The following is a 13,089-nucleotide window of genomic DNA, read 5'->3' as shown; positions in this document are numbered from 1 at the left end:
ATTCAATAAACTCCATTGTGATACTTGCCACATGCGGGGATCGCATACTCAATAAACACTTTATTTTACTTTACGGGATTGCATGCGATGGTTCTGTTTTGCATCCACGGTAGCATAATTGCAGGGAGGAGTAATCCACACGCTTATGTGGGGGAGCAGCGGAATGACATTGATATACAGCGCTCCATTAATTGCCATATGAATAGGGTGTGCGGTGGTCTGTGTGCTGCTGATGCATCACAACGAAAGAGATGGGTCACTCTGTCTTTGGGAGCCTCCGGCTTTGCCAAGCTCATAATTACTAAAACCCCCAATTAATCTTTCCATCACATAGGCCAAATATGCACTTCCTCTCTGTATAAATTACTTACAGTATGCACTCTCGCGAAATGGCCACGCTGGTTCACGAGGTGGACCATTCACGTTGTGCATGTGACCACCTGCACCCATGAGAACAACAAATACAAACCTTTTACTTTCACTGGCTATGATATTGGCAGCCCAGTGGTTGAGTGGTTAATGCATCGGCCTCACAGTGCAGAGGTGCAGGGTTCGATTCCGACCCCGGCCTTCCTGTGTGTCGTTTGCATGTTCTCCTCTTACGTGCGTGGGTTATCTCCGGGTACTCCGGTTTTCTCCCACATTCCAAAAACATGCATGGCAGGTTAATGGAACAGTCTAAATTGTCTCTCTGTGTTTATTGTTAGCATGAATGGTTGTTTGTCTATGGGTGCCTTGTGATTGGCTGGCAACCCGTTCAGGGCGTCAACACCCAACTACCCGAAAATAGCTAGGATAGGCTCCAGCACGCCCTGCGGCCTTTGTGAGGATAAGTGAAAAAAATCAAATAAAAAAGGTGTTACTGCGATTCAATAAGCATAAAAACGCATAAAAAACTTCAGATAATAATGCTCAAGGAGGTGTGAATATGACACAGTGAAACCCAGTTATTAGCAAAGGATAGGGCTTGAGCACTGCTGTGTGTAGTTTACATTCGTGAATTACGGATGGTGATGGCAGCAAAGCATTTAGAACAGAGAAGACCAACTCCATACATCTACACAATTGTACGCCCATGCTACTTAACTGCAAATGACAGTATTCAGTAAATTATTCCAAACTAACAAGTCTCGGGCAAAACGAGGTCTCACTATGCGCATGGTTGGAGTTTTCTTTCTTTTGGTATTTGCTTAGATGCACACTTAGAGACGGGCGTTTGAACCTAGTGAGCGCAGCCGATTTGCTTCCAGATATTAGAAGCGGCGCCTCTCATTCCTTTTAAATTCAGCGCGGGAAAGGTGCACGCACAGTCTACATGGCGGGAGCAGAATTGACTGCTGGAGTCCATGTGGGAGATCGATGCGCGTAAAGTATCTTTCTTTACAAGGAACTGCAAAAATATCTTTGTCCATATGTGTATGCAGTATACTGTACTACCACCCACGCAGCCAGACAAACCTGAGTGGACGTTTGTCATAACACGATGCACGGAACAGTCTCAAATACACATGCCCACAATAGAATAGAATGACAGTCATTTTGGGAAACGTCCACCAGGGTTTGTACTTTAATTAAATTCTATAAAAGAAACCAGATGAACCCCGATCAGAAGCAGTTGGTGATGGAAAGCATGCAACAATGATCGTTGAGGAGCGGGCAGTGAAGTGCCGAATCTCCATAACTTTAAAAAAAAAAACATATTAATCGAGTCTTCACAGTTAGATTCCGGCGTTTACCGTGCAACCCCAAAAGAAAGCTCCTGTGAACTTCAAGATGTCAACTCTGTCGGTAATCATTAACAGCTGACATAGAACTAGCTGAAAGCATGATTATTATTATTTTTTATTTTTTTGCAATAGAACAAAACTGTGTGTGCATGACGGGAATTCAGAGATAAGAAAATTGAGAAGACAAATTAAATTGATCAGTAAAACATTGGGTGATGTTACTCAGAAAAATTTGGGTTATTTTGATTATTAAGTTGGTTTGATAAAGGTAGTTGAGTAACTCATTTTATTGCAGCTTCGCTTATCACTATTCACTGATGGGTAGCTACAGCATTGTGAAGCTTCATTTAACGTAGAATAACTTGTGGCTTAGCTTACTGCATTTTCTAAGGAGTTTGCTCAACACCGGTCTTGAATTCACATGACAGTTATATTTTAAATTGAACGTAAATGTCTAACTCTTGAATTTATATTGCAGTGATGCTTTCCAGTTTTTGCTTTAGATTTTACTTGCTTTTAAAGTTTGAATTTAAGTGCCTATAGCTCTGTCCTTTTCCTGTGTGCCGTCATGAGTGCAAGAGTCTGCGAGCAATGCGATGCTCCACAGGGCCTGCAGGATACCTGATGTGATTTCTGCGAGCTCACAACAAGAGTTAAATCCACTCTTCGGTTTAGGGATTGCGTGTATGTGTGTGTCCGGATGAATATGTATTTCTGATTGGGGCAACGTGAGTCCTCTGGCTCCTTGTCTGTAGCATCTCACTGGACTCTTTTTTTTTTTTTTTTTGAGCAATCTGTCATTCACATCCCTTGTCTGGCACCCAGTGGCCACATGTGGTAGCGCATGCACTTGATGCTCAGACGCCAAACACGAGAGAGCTGTTTTACAAGTAGCGTTTGGCCTTAATTAAAAGCAGCACTTGTCGGAGAACTTGCTCGGCAGAGGAGCTCGCGTCCACGCTGATGCAAGTTGGACCACTGATCCTCTTGTAAGCCTCCTCCACTCTGCAAATACACACACACACACACATTCGCATTTGTCAACAGATTAAGAAAGCATTCAAAATAAGGAGCACTTTACATCATTAGTGTACGTTGGGAAAACTCTTAAGTGAGCCCCTGAGTGATGGTGAATGGATAAGACAGTGATGAATGGTGTGGCATCCTTGAAATATATGAGAGAAGAAACACCACAGATGGCCCAGAGCACAGCCATTTCCAGAGACAAATGAGTCCTTGTGATAGTGATTGACCAAGTCTGCGCAATCTCTCCTCCGTTTTCTAATTGCGCTGGCCCAACATCTGGCTGTCCCATGTGGAAAAGCGATTATGTCAGAAGGAAAGATGAATGCAAGTGGCCATCGACCTGTCTGCGCAGCGGCCTGCTGGCCTGGCCGTGACTGTTGAGTTTTGACTTGCTTTAATGGAGCACAACGCTTTGACGACTAATCACCGGCGATTCCTCATCAGCGACCCGCTCCCAACTCCTCCACTCTCACTAGAAAGTGATTAATAAATGTTTGATGTATCGGAAGCACACTTGAGATAACTTGACAATGTTCTCTGTCTCTACACTGTCAGGTCAGCTCATCAAAAGGGTAAAATACTTAACGTCCATTCTTGATGAAATATATTGCGCTCAACACTTCTGTGAAGTCGGAAATATCTCACTCTGACCGCAAAGCTTTCGAGTCGAGAGTAGAAATCATGGCTGACAACTGTGATAAGATCAGACAGTCCATCTTTTTCAGCGGTCTGAATCTGTTTTTGGATAAATGTTATCAAATAACTCAATACAGACATCCATCCCTTGGAGACCCAAGCCAAGCTGACTTTCGTGGAGAGATGGAGCACACCCTGGAATGATCTCCACACAAGCACGGGGTACACACGGTAGAGACACACAAGCACACTTAAGAAACATATTTTTGGAATGCGGGACCCGGAGTAAACCCAAACGAGCAGAGGGAGAGCATGCAAACGCCACACAAAAAGACTAGATGAAGAATTTAAATCCCAACTTCAGAACCATGAAACTGATGTGCTCACAAGTAGACTACCATGCCAGCGCAATAAAAACATGTCACATTAATATCGATTTGCTCATATCAAGAATAAACAATAAATAGATGTACAGCAACACTATTTACAGTATATTCAATACATCCATTTTCTCAACATTGTTAGGAGTTGTAACTTTCCGCAGCTTACCCTTCTGATTTCCCTTCTCCTTCATCTGGACACAAATATTCTCAAATGCGATTCTCCCCAGAGCTCATTTCAGACTGAAAGGGCTCAATATTCATAGACAGCGCAGTTGCACTCAAGCAAAAAAAAAAAACTGTCATAACCGTGCTGACGCAAGCATCGATGCACTTGTTTGACACTTTGGTTCATCTCTACGCCATGCTGGGTATTCCGAGGAAGTTTCTTTTGACAGGCACCCAGCAAATCTGACAATTTGTTGGCTGGAAGTATGCGAAACTTTCAGCCTGATGAAACCACGATTGCTAGCTTTGAATATTTAAGCAACAGCGCTGCGACAAAGTGCTATTAAAACAAACAGAACATTTGCTCCCACGGATATTTTTTTTCATTACCTGAGTCGAAAAACTTGGTTGAGATCTAATTCATGCTCCTCTTTGGTCTCCCCTTGACCTCTGTCCTTCAGCCTCCTCTTCCTCTCCTCAGGGTCCAGCGAAAGGAGGAAAACGACACAAGGTTGGAGAAGGTCACTGGGCCAGCGGTACAGCTCGGAGCCCTCTGCCGGGAGGTCACACACTGGTCCGTTTACGGCTGTGGCGATGGCGTAAGCCGCTGTGCTGTGCCAGAACCTGCGAACAAGCAATGGTCACCCTTGTGCTGTTATCTTCTCTGCTGTCCTTTGCGTCTTAAATGGGCTACACACATACTGTACATTTAATTTTTTTCCTCCCTTACGATCTAAGTCAGCGAAGGCTCGATTTTCAGATCACTCTTGAAAACGAGACTTCGGTCTCAATGATTCTTATTTTCTGATTGAATAAAGGGGGCGGCACAGTCGTCGACTGTTTATCACGTCGTCCTCACAGTGCAGAGGTGCAGGGTTCAATTCCGGCTCTGGCCTTCCTGTTTGGAGTTTGCATGTTCTCCCCGTGCCTGCGTGGGTTTTCTCTGGGTACTCCAGTTTCCTCCCACACTCCAAAAACATGCGTGTCAGGTTAATGGAACACTCTAAATTGCCCCTAGTGAGTGTGAGCGCGGATGGTTGTTCCTCTTTGTGTGCCCTGCACATGGCTGGCAACCAGTTCAGGGTGTACCCCATTCACTGCCCAAAGACAGCGGGGATAGGCTCCAGCACGCCCATGTCCCTTGTAACGATGAGCTGATTAGAAAATGGCTCGATCGATTAAATAAAGGTTTTGATTAATTCGCTGATTTGATTGATTGGTTGACTGATGTTGACTGTTTGTAGAAAATATCTCCCAAGTCACCCACCACAATCAAAATAACGGGTAGAGTTAGCAACTGCAGTGTCGTTAATCACATAAATTAACAGTTAGTGAAGCTTCTATTTCTTCTTTTAGTGCAGTGGACCTCTGTTTATAGTGCGGGGATAAATTCCAGAGGCAACCGTGATCAAGAAAAATCATTAAAAAAAAACTTTTATTGTTTTACCTGTGTCATTTTTTCCTCTTTATTGTAATTACAAATCAGTTAAGATGTAGAAGTTTAGGCATACACAAATGTGACCTGTATTAGAAGTGAAGGAAAGTCACCAGACTTCGAAAGGATTTACCTGTCAATGATGACAGGTGTCTTGGAGGTTTGGCTGTAAATTTGTTGTGCTGTGATGTAGTTGCCCAATGCGTAGAAGGCCCTTCGTAGGATGGGAGGTTCCTGATCAAAGCGGGCCCTCCAGGGGGAGAGACACGGTGGAGGGGAACGCAGAAGGGTGGCCCCCAGCGCATCCCTGAGAGACTCGGTCAATGTGGTTTTACCTGTGATGGAAAAAAAAGAGGTAAAGTTGCAAAGTTAATGACCTAAAAAAACCGGCATCCGAGATTTTCATGAGGCTTGCCAAATAGTATTGCGTGAGTGAGTCATTCAATAAAGCATTCTCCCGGTGACGTTCCTCTTCTGGGGTCACGATACACGATATTCCATTAGTCCCAAGCTCACTGGTAGATAATAGCTTCAGCAGCCAGTGAGCGGCCATTGCTTTCACATTCCATCTATACATCACGGCGGTCATGTCTTTATTTGTGGCCTAATGGCATTAACCTGTGGCATCCAGGCCTTCCAAGACAATAATGGGGAAGTCTGGTTTACTTCTGGCCTCCACATCACCATCACAAGGCAGCAGTTCCAGTACAGATGCAGCCTCCGGAATGATGTCAGCACACTGCAAGACAAACACAATCACTTTGCTGGTTTAAATATAAGTGCAGAGATAAAGGAGTCAAGTAAAGAGCAGACCCCCAAAGATGTCAGACAATTTATGTGTTTGGATCTGCTTCCAATGGTATACCATCATGGATACGTATGTTCTCTGCATATGCGTTCAAGTTTTTCCTGTTCATATTTGTCAACATTGCATTGCAAAATCTTTCAATGTTTAATACAAGTTATCTGGTGGGACTTAATTTAAAAAAAAAATCAACCAATCACACAAACACACAATTAATGCACCTAACATGCATGTTTTTGAAATGTGAGAGGAAGGCATTTCAAGTGAATAAGATTTGGTACAAAAATATGTTTTTCATCCATCCACCACTTTTGGGTCACTCGTGAGGTGAAGTCTATCCTAGCTGACATTGGGCAAGAGGCAGAGCACCACCTGTTGGCAGCCAAATGGAGGGCATATACAGTACTGTACACAGCAGAAAATCAAACGTTCAAACTCACTTCAATCCTCGGGAGAATTTAGTCTTCCATGAACCTAACATTCATGTTTTTGGAATGTGGGAGGAAATCAAAGTACCCAGAGTAAACCCACCTGAGCGTGGAGAGAACAAACAAACTCCACTCTGAAAGGAAAGAGGCCAAATTCAAACCCAACATTTCTGTGAAGGAACCAACTCTAGCACTGAGCTGTCCACATTGCAATATAGTTCCAATTGATTACATTTGCACTGAATAAACCTTTACACAAGCTATGTTTTCAAGTCAATTAAGTTTTGATAAATAGTTTATAGTACATTTGAACAACAAAACTTCAAATTGAAAAGCGATTATCTAATGTTCAACTGCATTAAAAAAATGAAAAAATATGGCTGAAATGCGCTTGAGTGCAATTTTCTGAACACGAGTGTTTGTAAAAAATTGAGTCGTATTGATCGAAAATATTTGGTTCACGTAATTTGATGTATCGCATGAGGGCGCCATAATTTCACATTCACATGAAATCCAATTACAAGTCACTTGATTCTCACACACACACACACACGCACACAAATTTAATACTATTATTATTGAAATTGTGGATTATCGAATGAAGTATCCAGTGAGTGTATAATTTAGACACGACATAAGCATCATTAACCTTCTTAAAAACATCACGGGCCGCTTGGAAACTGTAGAAAACATCGGAGTTGATCAGGTTGAGTGTGGCCGGGTGGGACTCCGGCGCTTCTGACGGTACTATGTCGTGATTCTGTTCGTTGTTCCACAGATGCTGAATCCAGCGTGAAGTGTTCTTCTCATGCAAGTATGAGCACACCAGTAAGGGGTCGTCAAGCCGTAACCACTGTCGTAAAAGTCGCTCGGTAGTCGCGGAGCTCTCAGATGAAGGAGCTTGCAAAAAATAGCCATGTACGAGGGAGTCTCGGACGCCAGGCAGAAACGAGCACATCGACGAAAAACGATATTGAGGCGGAAGAGCTGCTAACAGTTTGTCTTTGAGTTTCCAGTGAAACCTTGCGGTGTGGATTTTGTCCCCGCTGGAAACAAGCAGAGAATAAAAGCTGGCATCCGTTTGAATGTTACCAAACATTCGCTGCACTTCTTTTCCTCCTTTTCCAGTTTGGGTGTCATGGATTTTGAAGTAAACCGTCTCCCCGTCCATATCCACGGAGAAAACACGCGAGGTCCATTGAGAGAGAAGTGCCATGGTCCGCCTCGACATTGCGTATGTTTCGCTTTCCAGGCTGCGTGAGGGAAAACGAAAGTAAACACTGCACTGGCGACAAAACTCTTGGCCTGAGCGCGGAAGAGGTTACGCAATCAAAAGCATGTTTACAACATTACAAACGGCCAACGTTAATATTTCAAGATAATAGCCTCTTTGCTGAAGCCTGAGCAATAATATCTACTTAAAAAAAAGGAAGCAGCATTTCAAAGAAAGTGGAGCACATCTTCAGATTATATACACTTTGTCCAATTCAAGACGAATAACAATGTTCCGATGGTGACATGATATGACATCATCACTTTTCCAGTATTGACGTTTAAAGTCTGGCCAATGTTTAGATGTTACCTAGAAACAAAATTTGGTAAAACTTTGACAAATGGTTATTACTATAGCAGGCAGTTGTGCTCAACCACATTTAAGACGTGTGACTTTAAAAAAAAGTGGTCTAATAGCAGCATGCTGGTTAAGCTATTAGCATGTTAAGTTTAAATCGCAGTTGGGACATTTTGCGTGTGAATATTGCATCCATAATAAGGATAATCATCAAAGAATATGGATGGGGGAAGAGTTGGCAATGATTAATATTGCAGAAAAAGAAATAAGTGAAACATATACTCTATAACACAGTAATAGTTTTAATGTCTTTTACTCTTTTACTAAAGGACATTATTAGAAGCTTGAGGTGGTCTAACAGTGCTCCATATGTAGATTCCAGTTGAGTGCACGCATGCTCACACCACCAGCAGTAAGTTTCGTTTTCGTTGTTTACAAACAGAAACTATGAGGTCAGCTGATCTTCCCGGGCTCTATTTAAGGAGCAAGTTCGGCGTGCGTGTAAGATCACTTCCATTGAGTGTAAGCTTGAGCCAGAAGTACTTGGGCAATGAATTCGTCCACCTTCCTTACAGGTCCTCTGCAGCTCCTGCAACTTTGCGTCACGACAGTCCTCTTCTTTTTTGCCAGATTACTGGATAAAACTTTTTCCTGGACAGTGGGAGCCTGCGAGGGACCGGGCTCTGACCCAGATGTCAACAAAGCCAGTCCAAATGCTGTGACTCCAACCAGTGTAAACTACCATTTTACACGCAAGTGTAACTACAAGTGTGGTTTTTGCTTCCACACAGCAAAAACGTCCTTTGTGCTGCCTCTGGATGAAGCAAAGAGGGGCCTGAAACTCCTCAAGGATTCCGGTAAATAACACCAAGCAAGTTTTTTTTTTTGTCTGTCACTTACCTGATGTATTTAATTAAGATCTGTTTTTCTCAGGTATGGAAAAGATAAACTTTTCTGGAGGTGAACCATTCTTGCATGAAAAAGGAGACTTTCTTGGAAAGTTAGTCCATTACTGCAAACAAGACTTGCAACTTCCAAGTGTCAGCATCGTCAGCAATGGAAGCATGATCAAAGAACAATGGTTCCAGAAATATGGTAAATATGGGTAGCATGGTAATTTAATGGTAAGCATGTCTGCTTCACAGTCCTGAGTCGGGGTTTGGATCTCTCCTCCGGACTTCCTGTGTATACTTCGCATGTTCGCCTCATGATTGTGGGGGTTTAATCCAGTTACTCTGGTTTCCTCCCACATTCCAAAAACACGCATGGCAGGTTGATTGAACACTCCCAAATTGTCCCTAGGTGTGAGTGCGTGGGTGGATGGTTGTTCATCTCTGTGTGCCCTGCGATTGATTGGCTGGCAACCGGTTCAGGGTGTCCCCTGCCTACTGCCCAAAGACTGCTGGGATAGGCTCCAACACGCCCCGCAACCCTTGTGAGGATAAATGGATCAGAAAATGGATGGTAAAATAGTGGTAAGCATGTCAGTCCTGAAGTTCGGGGGTTTGAATCTCTCCTCCGGACTTCCTGTGTGGACATTGCATGTTCGCCTCATGTTTGGATGGGTTTTCCCCGGCACTACGGCTTTCTTCCACATCCCACTACATACATGTTTGGTTGCAAACCAATGTGGTGATGAATGCCATTGTTCAATATGCTTTTTATGATTTCTTTCATCCAACTCCCAAGGATAATTGCAGCATGGGAACAATTTTCAAGTAACCTTGTTTTAATCATATTTGTTACATTTTAAAATGAGTGCGTAAGAGTACTTTTTTTATTTTTATTTTTTACATGGCCTTGTACTTCTGCTGTTTGGTTTATTTAGTCAAATTCCAACAAGTCTAGCAGCATGGTAGGTTTCTTTTTAAGTAACTTCGTTTGAAACGTATTTGTTACATTTTAAAATGAGTTTGTAATAACGTAGGCCCCAGGTTGAAACACGGTATCTTTTGTTATTCCGTTTTATGTACATTTTATGATTTTGGCAGTTGGTTAATGACACGAAAAGTACCAAAACAACAGTTATACGCCCTCTCACACATTATTATCATAATACTGTATTGGTGTATTATTTTTTCTGTCCACGACATGTTTTTTTGCTTGTCCTTTTAAAAAGGTCGATACAATGGTTAACCAAGTTCCCCACTAGGTCGAGCCCCTGCGCTCTGAGGAAAATGCCTCATCGTCAGAATTTTCAATACCTGTACTTAGGAGTCTAAGTATTGAAAAGTCTGATGATGCCTGAAGGTTTAGCTGCGCAGTAGTTCATGTTTGAATACAACGGTGCATTTTTAGTTATTTTGATTTTCAAAAAAAGGACTCGAGTACATTTGTGGTCCAATTTACAGGTAGTAAATTGGTACTATGTAGAATTGTCATGTTCCAACTTCCGCACTTGCTATATTGTAACTGTAATTTCATCAACTCACTATTGAAGCGTATGAGAGGCCTGAACAGTTGTCTGGCGGTGTGCATTGTGATCTTTTACAACGATACCATTTTAGATTGGACTAGATCATTTTTTTGAAATAATAGAAATAAACATTTTGCTCTCACAGCGTGCTACAGACAGTGAGCCATCGTGAGTTATCAAATATAGCCTCTCCCCTAATAATAATAATAATAATAATAATAGATTTTATTTATAAGCGCCTTTCAAGACACCCAAGGTAAAGGGTGACTAAATGATTTGGGAACATAAAACGATAACGGATCAAAAAATGATTTCTGGACCACAGTTCAAAGTTTGTGCTCAATGTCTCTGTCGCAATCTTCACACTTCTTCTGTCATAGGCGACCATCTTGACATCCTGGCCATATCGTGCGACAGTTTTGACGAAGCGACCAACCAGCTGATTGGCCGAACTCAAGGCAGGAAGAGCCACCTGGACAATCTCTACAAGATCCAGAACTGGTGTCAGCAGTATAAAGTGGCCTTTAAAATCAATTCGGTCATCAACACCTTTAATGTGGATGAGGACATGACAGAGTGTATCATTCAGCTCAACCCAGTCCGATGGAAGGTACTCGTACTGAGGTTGAACTGTTTATTGTATTACCATGTTGGTTGTCAATGCAATGTTGTTTTTTTCTGTACTTCAGGTGTTCCAGTGTCTGCTGATTGATGGTGAAAATGCAGGAGAAGAAGCCCTGAGAGAAGCCGAGCGGTTCACCATCAGTGATCAGCAGTTTCAGGATTTTTTGGACAGACATAGCAGCATCTCATGCCTGGTTCCAGAGTCCAATGAGAAGGTACCAGTTCATAGATTTCATTAGGTATGGGCATGATAATCAATTAATTGACTGCTACAAGTAGTGTGGAATTCATTGTGTAAATTAATCATGTCTTGAAGCAATTAGTGCTAAACCGAGTGTACTTTTTGACTGCTGATGCAGTCAATTCAATCTCAAGAGGATTGCAGTCTGAAAAAATTTAGATTGATTCATACATGGCAAAGGTTCCCCAGGTAGCATAATTCTTCTTAACACTGGCATGGAAATAGGAGTCCAGGACATTTATAAAGTTCCCATGAAACAATAAATCCATTATACATTTTTAAGCATCATCCAAAAATGTATGGATTTTATATATTGCAGTCAAAGTGTGTGTTATGCAAATGTGACCAAAGGGTTATATCTTTTAATAAGAACCATTTGCTTACAGTACTTCTTGTGCCTCACAAACTAAAACAAATGTTTGTGGTTTTGTCTTCACAGATGAGGAATTCTTACTTGATCTTGGATGAATATGTAAGTAGTTTGTCGCGTTCCACTTGGCATGCCTGATGACGTGATTCATCATGAGCAACACTGGATCCATTTAAGTTGTTGTGGGGCGAATAAATTGTATGCATGATCTCTGTTTAGCAATTTTTTCCCCCCTTCACTCCCTCAGATGCGTTTCCTAGACTGTCGTGGGGGTCGAAAGGAACCATCCAAGTCCATCCTCGACGTTGGCGTGAGCGCAGCCATCAGCTTTAGTGGATTTGATGAGAAAATGTTCCTAAAAAGGGGAGGAATGTATGTGTGGAGTAAAGCTGATATGAAACTGGAGTGGTGAAGTTTTACCACTCAACAACTGTATATAGTACGAGCATTTTATTACATTTTTTTGTGTGCTTTCAAATGCTTTTAGGTTGATCACAGTCTTAATTCTCTGTACTATGTGGGTTCTTGCACTGCAAAGTAGGGTAATTGTTGAAACCATAATAAGGTGTAATGGTGACGGATTGATGTTTTGAAACATTAGTTATCACAGTGAACAGCACTTTTCCTCCAGGGCTGTGGAATAACGATGAGAATATAAAGAATATATTTTTGTACTTGACGTGTTGAAATTTCATGCTAAAAAGCAATAAAATTGATGAGAAAAATGTTTATTTAGTTTGGTATTTGAGTTGCATGTACTGTATGCACACACACTATTTCTATCTATCTATCTATCAATCTATCGATCTATCTATTGACAGTTCTCCAAAATATTTCATTAGACATTCATTTTAAAACTAATAACATATTTTAAAAGACCACATAGCTTTTAATATGAAAAATTAAATTGTGATTGACATTCAAAAATAATTGAACTGAATAAAATACTTCATAAATAAAATCACAAATTAAAAACGTCATTTTTTGTTTGCTTGGGTTGTCTTTGTGCAAGGAAATAACATATAAAAACGCACATTGCTGACATATTTATTTGCATCCCTCCATCCGTTTTCTTTCCCTTATCCAGGGGCACAATCACAAGTGTATACGTATCTAATAGAAGCAGAATTTTGGATATCGTCTTTGGTTATAAGAATTAGATTCCAACAGCGTCTGGTACGGAAAACAAAATCACGTGACCACAGGATCGAAGTAGTGCGATTGCCACATTTTGACCTGCAGGGGGCGGTGTGGCTGATTTAA

General features: G+C 41.7%; 2 protein-coding genes across 3 annotated transcripts; one reads left to right on the top strand and one right to left on the bottom strand.

Moving 5' to 3' along the window:
* Positions 1-1,537: 1,537 nt before the first annotated feature.
* On the bottom strand, positions 1,538-7,862 carry cmpk2 (cytidine monophosphate (UMP-CMP) kinase 2, mitochondrial). Its single transcript, XM_086127324.1, has 5 exons — positions 7,255-7,862; positions 5,991-6,111; positions 5,506-5,707; positions 4,328-4,561; positions 1,538-2,732 (listed from the first exon to the last, which is right to left on the bottom strand). Exons 1-5 carry the CDS (start codon positions 7,834-7,836, stop codon positions 2,612-2,614), a joined length of 1,260 nt encoding a protein of 419 aa, XP_085983450.1. The 5' UTR covers positions 7,837-7,862; the 3' UTR covers positions 1,538-2,611.
* Positions 7,696-12,555, top strand: rsad2 (radical S-adenosyl methionine domain containing 2). Of its 2 annotated transcripts, XM_086127326.1 has the most exons (7): positions 7,696-7,839; positions 8,806-9,032; positions 9,109-9,270; positions 10,972-11,201; positions 11,281-11,430; positions 11,896-11,928; positions 12,074-12,555. In XM_086127326.1, exons 1-7 carry the CDS (start codon positions 7,820-7,822, stop codon positions 12,236-12,238), a joined length of 987 nt encoding a protein of 328 aa, XP_085983452.1. In that variant the 5' UTR covers positions 7,696-7,819; the 3' UTR covers positions 12,239-12,555. The 2 variants fall into 2 exon arrangements, with proteins under 2 accessions (XP_085983452.1, XP_085983451.1); XM_086127325.1 differs by lacking the exon at positions 7,696-7,839 and having other exon boundaries at positions 7,890-9,032.
* Positions 12,556-13,089: the final 534 nt, after the last annotated feature.

Source organism: Hippocampus guttulatus, chromosome 13 (genome assembly GCF_054856545.1).
Source record: "Hippocampus guttulatus isolate MCC_2025c chromosome 13, RoL_Hgut_1.0, whole genome shotgun sequence".
Taxonomy (NCBI): Eukaryota; Metazoa; Chordata; class Actinopteri; order Syngnathiformes; family Syngnathidae; genus Hippocampus; species Hippocampus guttulatus.
This window is presented reverse-complemented; position numbering and strand designations above follow the sequence as displayed.